The sequence below is a fragment of the Bos taurus genome, chromosome 16, assembly GCF_002263795.3.
Source record: "Bos taurus isolate L1 Dominette 01449 registration number 42190680 breed Hereford chromosome 16, ARS-UCD2.0, whole genome shotgun sequence".
In the NCBI taxonomy this organism is placed as follows: domain Eukaryota; kingdom Metazoa; phylum Chordata; class Mammalia; order Artiodactyla; family Bovidae; genus Bos; species Bos taurus.
Window position 1 is genome coordinate 79,654,658 of NC_037343.1, and position 16,854 is coordinate 79,671,511.

Here is a 16,854-nt window from a genome sequence, read left to right on the forward strand (position 1 = left end):
ATCACAGTCGGGGTCCCTCACGGACGAGCGACAGCCTGTCCAGCTCCGACCCTCGCCGTGGCGGTGGCTGTCTGGGAAGGCTTCCCGCGTGGTCCTGCCTGGGGGTCCTCCTCGTCTCTACAGACTCTGTCACTCAGCCCACAGCACCCTCTAGACTTGGGGGGCTGCTTTGTTTCAAGATGGAAAGCCATGTGCCCGCTAAGATCTCTGACGCTCTCTGGAGGATGGAGCGCCTTTCCAAAGCCGTCAACCTCTTAGGGAGTTGAAATGGAACTGACACCCCCAGACACGAACCCCTGAAGGGCGGGGTGGACGCAGGGCGTAGAGAAGGGACCCATCCCAGGACCCAGGGCTCCGAGGAGCGCCTCCTCACACCTGCCTTCACCACATCGGATCCCACTCTCTGCATTTTTCCAGTTATAGCCAAGCACACTCTTAGATTCCCAGCTTCTCCCCAACCCAAGACAGATGGATCCCATGGAAAGCAGCGCCATGCAGAGGCAGAGACAGCGCTGCCCTTCCAGGCCCTGGAAGCATGCGGCCAGCTTCCTCCTGCCCTCCCTGCAGAGTTAGTGCCCGAAAAGTCTGCTGAAATGAGGGGGTGCACCGCCCTGTCCCCCGGGAGCCTGGGTGGTAGATGCCCAGGGCCACGGCCGCCAGGGGCTTTCCCGGGGCGTCCGGCTTGTTGCCGCATTGGCGGCAAGTCTGAAAGTCAGAGCCTGAGTCTGAGACTCTCTGGGAAGACAGACACGTGGGGGGACCCTGGGCAGGGTACCCAGACCCCCTGAGTCTCAGCTTCCTTGTCTCACAATGGGTCTAATGCCTTCACGGGGGAGTAAAAGAGACAATAATGCAAAATCCTGCATTTAGCACAGAACTGGGCGTCTAATAAGCGCTTGGGCAATGTCGGGCATCTGACTATGATCTGGTTTTCAGGTAAGTCCGTCTTTTATCGTCTCCAAGCCTCAGTTTTCTCATCACAAACAGGCTGAGGCAGGAGGAGCAGGACAGCCTGACCCTGGAAAACCCCCTCCAGCTGCAGCACTCCCTGGCCCGAGGACGTGTTGTGGGTGCTGGGCCGAAGGGAGCATGGTGCTGACACAAGCTCCCCGGAAAAGCAAGCTCCGCAGAAGCGCGTTTCTTCCGAGTCACACCCAGGGAAGGCAGATGAGCATTCAGCCCCTGCCCTCACTAAGCCTCAGTTTCTGCATCTGTCAAACGGGCCTGGCTTAGGGGCTGTGGTGTGGAGGACACGGCCACTCTCCCACGGCGCTCAGCGGTAAGCCCAACGGCCACAGGAGTGGAGCCAGAGCCGAGGTCACCTCCACAGCTGACTGAGGCCCTTTGTAACCCTTGCCGAAGCCCCCTGATCATCACTAACAAGCTTCCTGACTCAAAATTAGGCCAGAACACTGAGCCCCGTGCTCAGCCTGTAGCACCCTAACCAATCGTGCACGCGTGCGAGCTAAGTTGATTCAGTCGTATCCGACTCTTTGTGGCTCCACAGACTAGCCCACCAGGCTCCTCTGTCCATGGGATTCTCCAGGCAAGATACTAGAGCAGGCTGCCATGACCTCCTCCAGGGGATCTTCCCAACCCAGGAATGAGCCCATGTCCCTTACGCCTCCTGCTTTGGCGGTGGATTTTTTTACCCCTAGTGCCATCTAGGGAAGTCCACCCTAACCAATCACCTAACAGCAACCTTCCAGCAGGAATTTTCTTTGTCTTGAGGCTATAAAAATTGGCTCCTAAACCAGGAAAGCACTGTCTCTCTCAGGTCTGTTAGGAGGTCGGCCCGCTGAGCTCGCAGCGTCCCCCGTTTTCTCTGATCTTTGTTCTTAGCAAACTCATTCCCTTCTGAAATGCTCTCGAGTCTGGACATTCCTTTCCGGCCCGCGCTTGGACCGCCTCAGCACTTAGCACGGAGCTGGCACAGCGGGTACTTCTCAGTGCTGGCTGCTGCTATGACGGAATCCAGCCCAGCCAGGTTTCCCTGCGGAGCTCAGAGCCGCTCAGCCCGCCCTGCAGGTCTCGGGGACGGGTCTGTATCCTCCTGGGGGGGTGGGGGGTGGAGCTCCAGCATCCCGCACCGGGCAGCGGGCGGGCAGGGGAAGGACCACCCTCTTACCAGGCCGAGGTTCAGTCTGTTGTTGTCGTCCTCCGGCATGGGCAGGTACACGGCCAGGGCCACGCAGTTGGCAAAGATGGTGAGTAAGATGATGGTCTCGAAGGGTCTGGGGCGGAGTTAAGGAGAGAGTGAGGCGCGGGACTTGCGGGTGGAGCAGAGAGTGCGCTGGGGGCCTCTGTGGACACCAAGGCCCAGGGACGGGCCCACATCGCACTTCTGCTCCTGGCGGGGGTGCGGGCGGGGACCCTCCTCCAACAGGGGTGCCTGAGACGCTCAGGGACCGCGAGGCGCTGGCTCCCGTCTGGGGCCACTCAGTTCCAACGCTCAGGGAGTCTTGAGTCCCATCTCAGTCCCTACATCCCCGCCCCTCGCCCGGCCCCCCACCCCTCTGTCCCCTCGAAGGTGCTACAGTCAGACAGTCCTCGGGGCCTCGGAGGAGCATCCAGGGAGGCTGGGCTGGTGCGAGCCGGGCGAGGCCCCCAGGGCGGGACGGGGAGCGGCTGTGCGCCCTGAAACCTGGCCTCTGCGGCCTGAGCGGGGGAGACTGCCCTGAGGCAGCTGCACCCCCAGGTCCCAGTGTCCCTACACGGGGCGAGCCAGCCAGTCTCCAGAGGGCACCCACAGGCTCCCTGGACTTGCTGGCGAGCAGTAGGGGCCCTGGGGGAGGCCACCAGGGGAGGTGGGGGTGGTGGGGACTGAGGGGTGAAGGTGGAGGAGTGGAGCTGTGCGTGAGTGGACGGCGGGGGTGCGCCCTGTGTCCACAGCCCACGGGAAGGCCCCGTGCCCTTCCCAGCCACCTTCCTCGGGTTTGAGGCGAGGTGGCCTCAGGGCAGAGACCTGGAGAGGCACCGGGAGACAGGCAAGAGAGGCCGCCGGCTCCCCAGACGGAGTGGGCGGGGGCCCAGGGTGGGCACAGCAGTGTGGGGCAGGCCGGGCCCCACCGGGTGCCCGCTCCGGGTTCCCCACCCGGGTGCCCGGCTCCGGGTTCCCCGCCCTGCAGCCCCTTCACTCTCTTTCTTCTAGGCACCAGCTGGTAGGAGCCCGGTCTTCCAAAGCCCCTCAGAAATATTCCAAATATTCCCAGCCGGCACACTCAGCACCCCCATGACAACGGCCTTCCCTCTGCCCTCATATCTGTCCCCCTGGCCCAGCAAGCTGGGTGTTTTCATCATTCTTCCTCCCGGAGCTGATGCCAGCGTGGAGGGGGTCACGTCCCTGTGCCCAGGACGTGCGGCCCAGCTGGGCCTGATATCCACACAGAGCTCGGTGCCCACCCCACCGGCCTCCCAGCCAGCCTGCCGGCCTCCGCCACCCTGTCCCATGTCAGGGCCTCCACGCCTTCCAGCACCTTCCAGAGGCGGCCTCGGGGCCCTGCGCCTCGCCCCCAGCCCCTGTGCCTGCGCCAGGGCTGCCTTCCCAAAGGCCCCCGGCTGTACCCCCAGGCCCCGGTGCCCGGCCTCCAGAGCCTGTGATCACTGAGCCCCCTCCTCCCCTCCGCATGGCCCCTGAAGGATACTTCCACTCGACGATGCTGATGCAGGCTTTCCGCACGGGGTTCTGGAGGGTCAAGCAGAACAAGGCCCGGGGTGGCCTGGGCAGGACCTCCGGGACGGGCTTCTTGGCCTGCTTCCTCCGCAGGCCCTCGTCCTGTGCCGGGGCCGGCTCCATGGCTCCCGCGGCCTCGGCCTTTCCTGCTCCCCTACCGCTGTCCTCTCCTCCCCGCGTCCCAGCGCCCCCGCCTCCGGGACTGGGCGGCTGAGCTGGGGCGCCTGCCCTGCTGAGCCAGCTGGGCGGGGCGGGATCACTCTCCCTGCTCCGGGGGTAAAATTAGCCTCCCCTGGCTCCCCACTGGCCAGCCCTGGGCTCCACAGCCAGGCAGCTGTCACCTCTCTCCGGCCCAGCCGGCGGCATCCCGGTATGTCCCCAAGGAGGCAGGGGGAGGGTCACATGCGGGCCCAGGCTGGAGTAGCGGACGGAGAGCTCAGGAAGTGATCTGGAGCCCCCAGCCTCACTGAGCCTACTGAGGGGCCACCGACACCAGCTCCTGGGTTTCAAGATTAGTCCCCCTCCCCGCCCCAAGACACGGTCCGGAAAAGCTGCTGGGTGGCCCGGCTCAGTAGGAATCCACAGCCCTCCCTGCCATCTTGACCCACTCTCACCCCCACACCCCCAAGACCCTCCAATCTCACCCCCACGCCCCGGGGTGTTCCCCACCCCACCCCACTGCCCCTAACTGTGCAAGGGGCAGGTGTCTGCCCCTGGGACTCTGCCCCTGGCAGGTACTGAGCTCTGCGTGAACGTCAGCTGAATGCATAAGCGAACAGAACACCTCACAGGCAAGTGCTCTGAGTGGAAGGAGACTGGGTCGCCAGGGAAAAGAGGTGGACAATGACCCGGAACCACAGAGCCCAGCATCTTTATTTAGCCCCTTGGTGCGAACACAGCACATACACCACGCGGCCCGCATGCCACAAAGCACAGGATGAGGGGAAGAGGTCCCCTCCTGAACTGGGCAAGGAAGAGGCCACACTGCGGGCTGGGGGCTGGGAGCCTTGGGTCCTCCTGTAAGGAAGCCAGGGAGCAGCAGGGACCACACGTCCTCCCCCCGCCGCCCTCACCCCGGGCTGGGTGCCAGCTGCCTGGCCTGCAGCTCACCCTCTGGGTGTCCCTGGGAGGCGGGCTGGCAAGCTCCCAAAGAGACGCTGGTGTCTGAGGCCATCTCCTGGAGAGTCCAGGCGAGGCCCGCCCATCAAAGCAGGCTTGCCTTCTGGGCTGCGCCTGGGGCCCCGGGGTTAGGGATCAGGGCCGCAGTGGCCCGGTACACACCGGAGCCTGGGCTTAGACCTGTTCCCGCGCGGGGCTGAGGCCAAGCCGGAGCCCGACCCCGGGGTGGCCTCACTCGTGCCCCGTGTCCGCCCGCTGTAAGGGCCCGGGCCGGGGTGGCGCTGGCGCAGGGAGGATGCGGCGGACCCCGGAGTGTCGGACGGCGGGAACCACGGGGACCCGGAGCCTCCCGAGCCTGGGCAGCCCCACCCTGCTCAGTGGCTGCACTCCTCCGACTCGAAGAAGGGCGAGGAGGAGCCGCAGGAGGGCTCGGCCGAGTCGGGCACCAGGGAGGGCGCCGCCCGGGGCTCGCGGGGCGCGGCGCCGTCGGGGGCGGCGCTCAGCAGCTCCTGCAGGTGCTTGATGTAGCGGATGGCGGCGCGCAGGGTCTCCACCTTACTGAGCCGCTTCTCAGCCAGGGCGCCGGGCAGGTGGCCGCGGAGCCGCGCGTAGCCCTCGTTGACGCAGCGGACGCGCTGGCGCTCGCGCTCATTGCGCTTCTGGATGAAGGCGGGCTCGAAGGGGTAGTCGCAGGCGCCCAGGGCGCCGGGGAAGGGCGCTCCCGGGAAGGCGGCCGCGTAGGCGTCGCAGTAGGGCGGCCCGGCGGCGCCCGGGTAGAGCAGGAAGGGCACGGCGCCCAGGGGCTCGGCGCCGGCCGGGGGCGCCGGCCGCGGAGGGGGCCCGATGCCCAGCGGCAGGCACTCGGGAGCCGCTGCGGGCCGGCGGGCCGCCAGCGCCCGGCAGAAGTCTTCGTTCATGGTGCCGCGCGGAGCCGGACCGAGCGAGCCCCGAGTCGCCCCGGCTCGGGGTCTGCGCGCCCTGCGCGCGGGGCGAGTCACATCGCCGGCCGCGGCTCGGGGAGCACGGACTGGTCAGCGCTTATTTCCGCTCTCGGGGGAGGCTCCGAGGTCCCCCTAAGGCGCGCCATCGCGGCGGACTGGGCGGCCGCGCAGAGGCGGGATCCCAGGCCGGGCGCGGGCCTTCCCAGGGGCGCGACTCTGTGGCTCCGGCGGCCCGCGCTGGGCTCTTGGTCCTCGCCGCCTTCGGGGACCCTGGCCTGCTGCTTAGAGTGCGCCGCGCCGCAGAGGCTCCGGGGGAACCGTCTCTAAAGAGGAGAGTGAACATGTCAGTTAGAAAAGGGCTTTCTTTGGGGGCTCCTTCGTGTCCCCCCTCACCCCCGCGACCCTCCAAGGCAATTGTAAGCATCAGGAGCGGAGGCGGTGGGCTGCTGAAGACACTCGCGGAGCAGGGTTTGGACCCCCGTTCACCCCTTCTTGCTGGGGTGACCTCTCTGAGCCACGGTTTCCAGTAGGGAGAGATTTAAAACATCCTTCCCAGGAGAATAACGCGGTATGAGGACCAAGTAGGAAAAGAAATACACCCGAAGATACCTCCTCCAGGGCCTGCCTTATAAAAGTGCCCGGCGATGTCCTCTCCGTTGAGAGTGAGGGGCACATCTCCTCACTCGCACCTGCGGGGCCCCCGCCTGGGGGAGGGTTGGGGAGCTGGGGGGAGGGGGAGAAGGGGGCGTGTGCGGGCTCCGGCCCCCTGGGTTTGTCCCTCCTGCCTCTGAGTGCGCAGAGCCTGGCGGTCCAGTCTGCACAGGTAAGTGCTTGTTAAATAACTGACCAGGTGGATGAGACAGGAAGCTGGGCTGGTTGCGGGACTGAGTTACACACAGCCTTTCCCAGACTTCCGGCGCTGTCGCTTTAGAAATGATTGGCCTGGGCTGCGTTTAGGGGCTACCAACCCCTCCCCAGCACCCCCACCCACGGTTATCAGATCCCACTCTGTCGTCACTGACCCGCCCTCTCCCTGTGTGTCTGCGTGCCCCGCCGGTACCCTCTGCCCCGTCACATGCTCTGCAATCGTGCCCTCCCCACTGGAGACCTCAGGGTCCCGCCACCCCTGGGGGCAGTTATGGCGCAGCAGGGGCCAGAAGCAGAGCCAGGCCTTCTGTGTGACAGAGGGCCGCCTCTGTCCCCAGCCGGGGACGTGGCTCAGACCCCCGACAGGTCCCTGCACCTTCTCATCACTCCCTCCTCCAGCTCCCAGGCTGGGCCTGGCTAGCTCCGCCCTCTGCAGAGGGGCACTGGGGAGTCAACAGTCCCCTAAGCACCTGCTCTTAAAAGAGTATGTGAGGCTTCGGGACAAGACCACACACCCCTTCCCCGCTCCATGGCCTCCAAGGGACCCCCTTGGGAGGGAAGTTTCCTTCAAGGGATGGTTCCAGACAATCTCTTCCAAACGGTCCCTTCACTCTGTCAGGACCAGTCTCCCCTGACACTCTGCTTGCTCCTGACCTCACCCCTTGGCTGACAAAGACCCAGCCAGTCGTGGCCCCTCTGCTTCCCAGTCCTGCCTGTGCTGACTGTGTGAATTCTCCAGCCCCCGACATGGGTGTTCGAGGCTGTGTGCTCTGAGTCTCAGCCAGACAGTAAGCTGCCAGAGGGCAGGGCTTCCTCTCATTCTTAGGTAGTGCCCCTCAGTCCCTTGCAGTGCGGGCATGGAAGGGGTGCTCAGAATTATTTGCAATCAGTCCTCTTGTTTTAGAAAAATACGAGACCCAGACTGTCCTCTCCCGGGTGATCCCTGCCTCTTCAAATTCAATTTATTTGAATATAATTTGGTAGAGGTCAGAAATTTATTTACATCTAATGACAGTTTGAATAAATACAACTGAGTGTTTGTGTCTCTTCGGTGTTCAGCACCTGGTCACTTTCTTTACATGCTGTTTACATTGTTTATAAGATAGTCACTGAAGCAAGAACCCTCACAGCTTGACCATGTGTTTCTTGAACCAGGTCTGTCTTTCCTGTTAGACAAGGACTGATAATGTGGCTATAAAGACCTATAAAGAAAGCTGAGCGTCGAAAAATTGATGCTTTTGAACTGTGGTGTTGGAGAAGATTCTTGAGAGTCCCTTGGACTGCAAGGAGATCCAATCAGTCATGAATATTCATTGGAAGGACTGATGCTGAAGCTGAAGCTCCTATACTTTGGCCACCTGATGCAAAGAACTGACTCACTGGAAAAGACCCTGATGCTGGGAGGGATTGGGGGCAGGAGGAGAAGGGGACAACAGAGGATGAGATGGCTGGATGGCATCACCGACTCAATGGACGTGAGTTTGGGTAAACTCTGGGAGTTGGTGATGAACAGGGAGGCCTGGTGTGCTGCAGTCCATGGGGTCGCAAAGAGCTGCTGACCGACTAACTGATACCGTGGCAGTGAGCTCAGGTGAGGCTGCGGCTGCAGGTGATCTGTGATCTGTGTTTTCCTCTGTGGAATGCTCTACCCTGGCGAGGAGCAGAAGGACGTAGGGTGTAGGTTATCCTCAAGAGGGCGTCTGTTCTAGCCCTGGGAACTGGGATGGAGCCGTGCACAAAACACTTAGTGAAATAGTAACAATAACAGCTGTCATTTATTACCCTTGATGTGCATGGCTTCCTGCCAAGTGCTTTAAGTGAAACATCACGTTTATTCCTACACCATTCTTGTGAGGTTTTTTTTGCTAAGTCACTTCAGTCGTGTCTGACTCTGTGTGACCCCATAGACGGCAGCCCACCAGGCTCCCCCGTCCCTGGGATTCTCCAAGCAAGAACACTGGAGTGGTTGCCATTTCCTTCTCCAATGCATGAAAGTGAAGTCGCTCAGTCGTGTCCGACTCTTAGCGACCCCATGGACTGCAGCCCACCAGGCTCCTCCATCCATGGGATTTTCCAGGCAAGAGTACTGGAGTGGGGTGCCATTGCCTTCTCCATCTTGTGAGGTGGTGGTGGTTTAGTCGCTAATTCGTTCATCCCACTCTTGTGGCCTCATGGACTGCAGCCCTCCGGGTCCTCTGTCCATGGGATTCTCCAGGCAAGAACACTGGAGAGGTTGCCTTTCTCTTCGCTAGGGGATCTTCCCCACCCAGGGATGTAACTCAGGTCTCCTGCATTGCAGGCAGATTCTTTACTGACTGAGCCACCAGGGATGCTCATTTCATCCGGTTTAGAGGTGAGAAAGCTGAGGCTCATACAGGTGAAGTTACTTACCCAAGGTTCCACAGTCAGTGATCTTGTGAACCCCTATCCGTCTCCCCTCACCCCGGCTCCCCCTCTATTTCTCCTAGAGTTTCCCATTGGAATCAAAAGTTCAGAAGGGCGGTGCTGACCTAACACGGGGCTCTTACTAACCTATGCTTCCTGTTGGAGGAGCTGTTCTTCAGGTTCAGATGAGGGCGCTGAGCTCCTGCCAGGTCAGAGTGGTGCCAGAGGTCCCCGGGTGGTCCTGGGAAGTTAATGCCCCTTGAAGATGCTTTAAGGAGGATGGCCGTGGGAGGGGAGGGCCAGGCAGAGTCAAGTACCTGGAGCCGTATCCCCGGGAACCCGGCGAGGAGGCCCCTGCCTGAGCTTAAGAACTGCAGAACCAGGCTCCTCCTTCATCCGCAGAACCCCAGCGGGATCTGACCCGCAGCTGGGAACCAATGCTTGGCCTCTGCTCCCTGACTGGGCAGAACCAGTGTCAACAGCGACACCGTGTGGCGGCGAGGAGCAATAGCAGCGGCAGTTTGCTGAAATTCAAGGTCAGGAATGCACTAGGACTCCCCCCACCGGAGTCCCCAGGGCTTTTGGAAAATTCAGAGTAAGGGAGGATCTCCAAGAAGAGCCATGAGGTTTTCCGTTAACCTCCCAGAGGGGGTGGGTCAGTTCCCATCAGTTAACTGTTCATTACATACAGATACAGGAAAGATGTGTCATTAAACATATTTTGGATTTTGAACCAAAAAACCGCAGATTGTGTCAGTATGAATCAACTTACTAGCTAAAAGTGTGCTTCTGAAATAGTGTGTGCGGGGCTGTCCCCGCCCACGAGGCACCGGTGGCTGCCTCGTGGGAGCCACCCACGAGGCACTCTCCACCCTTCTAGGGACCTGGCTCCTCGCAGGCAGGGCTCCTTGCCCTGGGCGCTGGTCAGGCAGCCACCAGCAGGGTCTCCTGGGCTCCCTTCCCCCGTCCTCGCTGCTTGCAACTCTGCATCAGGTGCATTTGCCCCCCCCCCCCATTAGCTCCTTGTCTGCATCCTGCCAGAGGCTCTCACTGCCCACCCACCCCCCCCACCTCTGCCCACGGCACATCTCAGCTCCTTGTTGATGGCTTCCGGAGCATGGCCTGCCCACCCGGGTCCTCCCCTCCGAGGTGTCCACGGTCACCTGGCCCCCCCACCCCCTTCCCCCAGCCATGTGCTCTTCCTTTCCTGTAAGGAAGCCAAGGACTTGGAGAGACAGCATGCGTGGGCTTTGCCTCCAGCGAAGGTGTCTGCTGAGGGCTTTCCCCAGAGTGCTCCGCGGTCAGACACTTTGAGAAACGAGCCCCTTCATCCTTTCCTGTAGACGCGTCCCAGACAAAGACCGGCAGTGGAGAGCTGCTTGCCTTTAACCCAGAGACCCTGAGTGGGCCTCTCAAACCCCCAGTGGCCTTCACCAGGCTCTGTTCAGGGTGATATGTGAAGACCTTCTTAGTGTCCTGGAGGCCACTAGAGAGCCCTCTGCTTGGAGCCCCTCCTGACACGGCCCCCGGACCCAGGCTGTAAACAGTAAATGCAAGAACTCATCTTCGCTTCATCTTTGATACGCACAGTACCTGCTGCAGAGATGTTTGCTGGTTGTCATGGGTAGCCCTGGGGAGGGATGACCCATCATGATCAAGCCAAGGGGCTGGGAGCTTTGAGCAGGCTGGGCCATCTACAGGGCAGATAACACAATTCCACCTTTCCAGCCTCTCTCACTGTCTGCGCCAGGACTGGAGCCAGAGGGGGGGGACTGAGGCCAGAAACGGGCTGAATGTGTCACTTCAGACCCAGAGCGGGCCTGGAAGTGGGCTTTGGCGGGGGGCGAGCTCTCTGACCCCTTTGCCTCTCCTTCCTCTCGGGGGTTCCTACAGTAGATCATGCTTGATGGGGCATGTCGGCACCTTCACAAAGAAATCTTTCAGAGCCTCCCCTGCCCCTGGTGCCCTGAACTGGGAGAATCTGTAAGGAAGCCAAGGACTTGGAGTGACAGCATGCATGGGCTGCACCCACCCCTGCCTCCAGGGAAGGTGTCCGCTGAGAGCTTTCCCCAGAGTGCTCCGCGGTCAGACACTTTGAGAACCGAGCCCCTTCATCCTGTCCTGGAGATGCGTCCCAGAGAAAGCCCCGCAGTGCAGAGAGCTGCTTGCATTTAGCTCAGAAACCCCCAGTGGGCCTCTAAAGCCTCCTAACATTGGGTAGAATACATTTCAGAGAATTTCACCTTAAAATCTCCAGCACAAGCAAATGCTTTTTCTTTTCTTAAATAAGAAAGTCACGGTCTCCCTCGGGAGTCTGTCTGATAGCCGGTAATTATTTCTAGGAGGATCACCTCACTTCTCAGCCCAATATTCAACAGGTTCAACTCAACAATGATCATTTCAGAATCTCCAAGATACTCTGGATCTGACCAAGGAGAAGGGGCAACAGGCCTGGCGATCACGAACCCAGGAGTGCCCTTGCTAGAGAGTGACGCCCTGTTTCCCGGGCAGCCGCAGGGCTCGGGTGCCTGGTTTGAACCCCTGTGCCCTGCTGGCGCGTGATGAACAAGCGAGGCAGTGCTCTTTGTGAGCCCCCCAGCCCAGAGCCCCCCTCGCCATCCTCCTCGTCGTGGCTTTGCCCCAGACTGCCGCATACAGCCACTTCTGGAGAGGAGCCTTGCAGAGCCCTGAGTGGGCGCCTTGCCAGGACTCTGGAAGCGGGAGGGGAGCGCAGAAGGAAGGCCGCGGGCAGGGCCCTTTCGAGGCTGGCCTGGGGGGCACCCTGCTCTCTGTGGCCCAGAGCCTTCAGCCTGTCACAGAGGAGGAGCTGGCAGCTCAGAGAGGCTGCAGGAGTGCTCGGGTTGGCTCACCAGGCTCTGTCAAGCCTGAGGCCTGAGGACCTTCTTAGCCACGCAGGGGCGCTCCACTCTTGGGGGAAGAGTCCTCATCTTTACAGGATTTTGTGGGGGCCAGCATTGGCGGAGGGGCTCATCCTTCCCAACTGCCTGACTGTACCCAGCATTTATGGTGCTGGAGAGTCACAGGGGATGATTTGGAAGGCAGCTGCCCCCAGCCCCCAGGAGGAGAATCGGGCTCTTGGGAATGGCTTACAGCCCAGGAGCCCCAGGTGAGTGGCAGCCCCACAAGGGGAAGGCGAGGCTGCAGGCTGGACCTCCCAGACTGGGTCCTGACTCTGCCTGACTGGTGAGGGAGCCACTGCACAGGCCTCAGTTTGCACACCTGCAGAATGGGGGCACTGACGCCTCAGCCGTACATGAGTCCCGTGCCAGGGATCCCTGGCAGCTGGTACTGCTAGAACAGCCGGCCTGGCCCTGGGAGGACCCCCGGAGCACTAAGATCCTGGGATGTGGCTCTGATGGGCCTGAGGCAGCAGGTGCCACCCCCACCCAGCATTGCGTCCAGTGGCTCCCAGGGCCATGTCTGTCCTGGGGATCGTCCAGAGGGGAAACCTGTACACAAGGGCCCGGCCCTTGTCTCAGGTCTCAGAAGGACTAGGGTAACTGCGTTCACTCACATCTCTGAAGAAGGTGAACGCACTCGGCGTGCACCTCCCGCCAGGGGGATCCACCCGCCAAAGTCCCCTGACCCCCTTCTGGGACGCTCACAGGGGACCACCTGGACTGCTGTGCCCAGGGGGGCGGGTGGACCGGGCAGGGCTGTGCCTCGCATTTCACTTCTTCTCTGAGCGTGCTCCCTACAGCCCTGGGGGGGCCCGTGGCCCTCGTTACTGATGAGGACATGGAGGCCCAAGGAGGTCATACGGCTGCCCAGGGTCACACGGCTGCCCAAGGTCGCATGCTGCCCAGGGTCACATGGCTGTCCAGGGTTGCACGGCTGCCCAGGGTCACACAGCTGGCTCAGGGCAGAGCGGAGATCCACCCGCAGGCCTGGGGCTCCTGAGTAGACACCGCTCACTACAGCATCTGAGAGGTGAGAGCCGAAGGAGGTGAGGAGCAAGTGAAGACACAGGGCGGTGTCCTCCGCGTGAGGCGCTCTCCTCAGTGACGCCTGTGCATGAACATGCTGGCACACGCATGCACACACATGCACACGCGTGCACAGGCACTGAATCCTCCAAGCAGGGACGATCATCACCCTTGCTTTACAGATAGGAAAGCTGAGGCATGGAGAGGTAAAGTAACTCTCCCAGGGTCACACAGCTGACGGATGTTGAACGTGGCATCCGAGAGAAACTGGAGTACACCTTGGGGCTGGCCGGGCGTCTCAGGCTGCCAGGAGTGAGTGTTTCTTAACAGCCCGAGGAGAGGAGAAGCCTGAGAGGCAGAAGGAAGGGGTTCAGGAGGCTGTGCTGCAGCCCCACCCCCAGCCCTGCCCCCGGCTGTAAGTTGCACACAAAGCGGGGGTGGGGAGGGGCTGCAGCTTAGGAGCCAGGACGTCTGGACGTGTAGCCCGGAGCCCCCTAAGTGCTAATGTGACAAGCCTCACCAAGATAAAGCAGTCCCTCTGCAGACGCCAGAGAGGGTGTGGGTAGCAAGAGCTCAGAGACGCCCAAAGCCTCGTGGGAGTGGATGGGGCTGGGGGTGCAGGCGGGGGGCTGGGAGAGGGAAGCAAAGGCGGGACCCTGGCTACAAGGTCAGTGGGCGCCCGGGGTCCAGCCAGCCGGAGGGATGCACACTGCCGCCCACTGCACGTCCCGTGAGGCCCTGCGGTTACTGCTGGCCCAGGGCTTGCCCTCCAGGGGGCTCAGGGAACTTGGGATTAGTCAGGGCTGATACCAGCGAGAAGAGAGAGGAAGGGAAATCACCTCCAGGGGCCATAAAGGCTCCGTAAGCCTAAACCAGGAGATTCTGCGGGGGCTGCTGTCTGACCCTGCAACCAGTCGCCCTGAGCTGCGGGGCAGCACGGAAGCCTCCAGCCCCGCGGGCTGCCTGCCAGGCCAGCAGTGTGCCCATCTCCTACCAGGGCTGCTGCCCCGGCCCTGCGCCAACCCAGGTGCCCAAGGCCCCAGCCGCTGCAGACTCGGAGGAAGTTCCGCTCCCTTCACTGGACAAGGGAGCCTCCCTTCTAGGTGGCTGGGGTCACGTGAGAAAAAACCTTCGGGGGCCACAGAAGTTCAAGATCTCCCAAGTCCCCCCCGCCGCGTGGATCCGGGGTATCTGTCAGTGGGAGGTGACACCAAGCCGCAGGCCTTTGGGAACACAGCGCCGTGGCCTGGGTCTGCAGGGAGAAGCACACTCCCCTGGGTCACACGTGGCCCCCAGGTGGCCTGGGTCTGCAGGGAGCTCACTCCCCTTGCTCACACGCGCGTCCCCCGGGTGGTCTGCGTCTGCAGGAAGAAGTGCACTCCCCTTGCTCACACGTATGCACCCCCCGCCGGGCCATCCACACGTCCCTATGAGGAAGGGTCCTCACCCTGAGTCCCTGGGAGGACGTGGGTTGGCAGCACCCCCGGGTCCCTCTCCTGTGGGTTCAGGATGCCCCAGGACCCTCCCGTCTGTCTCAGGAGGTTTCCACGGTTTAGAGAGTATCAGAGCTCTCTGCGTCTGGTCGAAACGTGATTACAACCACAGCCTCTACGGTCCCTTCCAGCTAGGACCTGGAGCCCACCCGGCCCTCTGCTGTGGGGTGGCAGCGCCCTGGGGGGCCCTGTGAGGAACATCTTGCCGCCTGCCCGCACACCCACCCGGACGGACTCCTCTGCACTCAGCTCCCTCTTCCAGAGGTCGCTTTAACCACTGCTCCCTCGGACCGCACGCCCTTGTGTCTGCTGCCCCGCGGCCCCCTCTCCTCCCCGTCTCCCCTCTCCTCCCCGTCTCCCCTCTCAGCTGGGCAGCTCCCCTCCTGGGGCACCCCCGACCTCCGGTCACCCATCCCCCCTGCAGACAGTCTGGGTCTCTCTGTGTCCACAATGCCCCCGCCCTCTCCTGCCCTCTGCTTTCTCCTCCCTGAATCCTCAGGCCTGTGCCTCTGGGGACACTCTCCCTGGGGCACTCCGGCCTGCTGTTCCTGTACTGCCTGTGTGCCTCGCTCCCCTAAAAGGCCCGTGCCTGCCGCGTGCCAGCCGCCTCCTGCAGGGCGGGCCCCTCTCCCGGTCCCCAGGGGTGTCCACGCGTGTGGTCACACGAGTGCCCCAGGCTGATCAAAACAGGTGCTCTCACAGGCCACATCCACCGTCTAACGTCCGCACAGAGCAGCTCTGCAGAGGCCCTGGACCGAAAATGTGAAACTTTTCTGTGCAGAGGCTTCCTTCGGCAGCGGGGTGAAAAGCCTAGGCCCTGAGTGCAGGGAACGTGGGGGTTGAATGGGACAGACCTCAGCTGACTGGACAGGGGGCCCTCACAGGGCACCTGCCATGTGCTTGGAACTAGTCAACCCCCTGGAGGTGACTTTTCATCCCCATTTTGCTGATGGGGAAACCGAGGCTCGGAGAGCTCGCGTGAGCTTAAGCAAGCCTGCGCTTGCACGAAGGCCAGGACGGGGAGCGCGACAGGAGGGCTGCTCTCGCCCTTGTTCTGTGCTGGACACGCGTGGCCTCTTGGCTCGTCTGACCCTCACCACAGTGCGACGAGGCAGGTACCATTTAACAGGTGATGGGGGAGGCCAGCCCAGCCGGCAGCCTGTGGTCCCTCAGCCCCTAAGAGACAGGGCTGTGATGAGACCCCGCCAGCCTGCCGCACCGCCGTCTGCAGCCCTGGGCCCAGCCTCCCCCGGCCCTCACCCCTCACCTGCAGCTCCTTTCCAGGACGTCTCCCAGGATGATCTCCACCCAGAAGGTCCACACGTCAGTCTCAGGGGACTGGCGGGCGGCAGGCAGTGGCCCGCAGGGTGAGTCCACGGACGGACCCCACTGGCAGTGATGCCCCCGGCTGCACGGCTGGCCCGTCTGTTGCCCTCGGCGTGGGCGCCTGCCCCTCCCCGCAGGTGGCTGAGCGTGCCCGGCCGGGTGCCAGGAGGCCGTTCCTTCTGGGCTGCTCCCCGCTCAGTGGCTCCGCTGCGGGACGGGGACTGGTTCTCCGGAAGGGCCTGCCGGCCCCTGCTGCGTCCTCGGCCGCCTCTGGCTGGCTCCCAGCCCGGCTCGGGAGCCAGGTACACTCTACTCGACTAAGCTTCAAACGGCGACACACCCAGAAGGGGAGGGCGGGGGGCGGGCTGGGGGCGCCTCTGATCTGGGATGGGCCCCGGGTTGGGGGAGAGGGGGCCGCCCCGCCTCCAATGATTGGCTCCTGCGTCCCAGGGACACACACACGGCCCCAGCCCGAGCCTAGGGCTGTGGGGACGCTGTCCTCCAGGGCTGCCCGCCCAGGGCTGAGGGAGGGACAACGCAGCCGGCCCGTGGCTGGAGAGCCTCTCAACCGGGCACCTGTGCAGCAGGAGGCCATGGACTGGGGCTCAGGGAGCGCCTGGCCGGGGACCCGGGAGGACGCAGGGCCTCCTGCGGGGAAGTCCTTGTGCTTAGGGGAAGACGGCCCTGTCTCCAGGGGAACTGCAGCGAGACCAGTTTGGGTGGGTGGTCACTGGGCATCCCCGGGGCTGACCGGGAGCTAGGACAGTGGCCCCTCCAGGGATGCAGCTCCAGGACTGGGGACCACCTAGCACCCTGCCAGGACTCCCGGGCACCAAGCTGGCGGGGTTCTTGGAGGCCGCCCAGGCTGTCCTCCTCGGTGGTCAGTGGAGGAAGCTGGCACCCAGAGTGGACAGACGTGGCCTAGGCCAGGCTGCTGTGGCTTTGGGTCTGAGAGCCCAGCCCTGACATGGAGCCCACTGCCCTGGGGGGAGCCCCGTGTTCCGGCCCCTCCTTGCCACTCACCCCAGGCTGAGCCCCAAGCTGCTTCCTTGCGGACAGGCTTGCAGCACCCCTGAAGCCGCAGTGGGGAGACACATCTCACA

The 16,854-nt window shown here is 62.7% G+C and overlaps 2 protein-coding genes across 4 annotated transcripts in view; both read right to left on the reverse strand.

Annotated features, from left to right (window-relative positions):
- CACNA1S (calcium voltage-gated channel subunit alpha1 S) overlaps positions 1 to 3,881 on the reverse strand; it is a 56,748-nt gene extending 52,867 nt beyond the window's left edge. For all 3 annotated transcript variants that reach the window (XM_024976575.2, XM_024976574.2, XM_059875843.1), the window contains exons 1-2: positions 3,645 to 3,881; positions 2,129 to 2,234 (exon numbers count right to left, since the gene is read on the reverse strand). In XM_024976575.2, the coding sequence (XP_024832343.1) occupies positions 2,129 to 2,234; positions 3,645 to 3,796 (258 nt within the window). In that variant the 5' untranslated portion in view covers positions 3,797 to 3,881. The remainder of the gene's footprint in view (positions 1 to 2,128; positions 2,235 to 3,644) is intronic.
- Positions 3,882 to 5,039: 1,158 nt separating this feature from the next.
- Positions 5,040 to 5,911, reverse strand: ASCL5 (achaete-scute family bHLH transcription factor 5). The gene has a single exon (XM_059875849.1). It carries the CDS (start codon positions 5,707 to 5,709, stop codon positions 5,167 to 5,169), a length of 543 nt encoding a protein of 180 aa, XP_059731832.1. The 5' UTR covers positions 5,710 to 5,911; the 3' UTR covers positions 5,040 to 5,166.
- Between the last annotated feature and the right edge of the window lie 10,943 nt (positions 5,912 to 16,854).

Excerpts from the sequence above, each read along its gene's own strand:
- ASCL5 (XM_059875849.1), bottom strand. The coding sequence starts at position 5,709 with ATGAACGAAGACTTCTGCCGGGCGCTGGCGGCCCGCCGGCCCGCAGCG.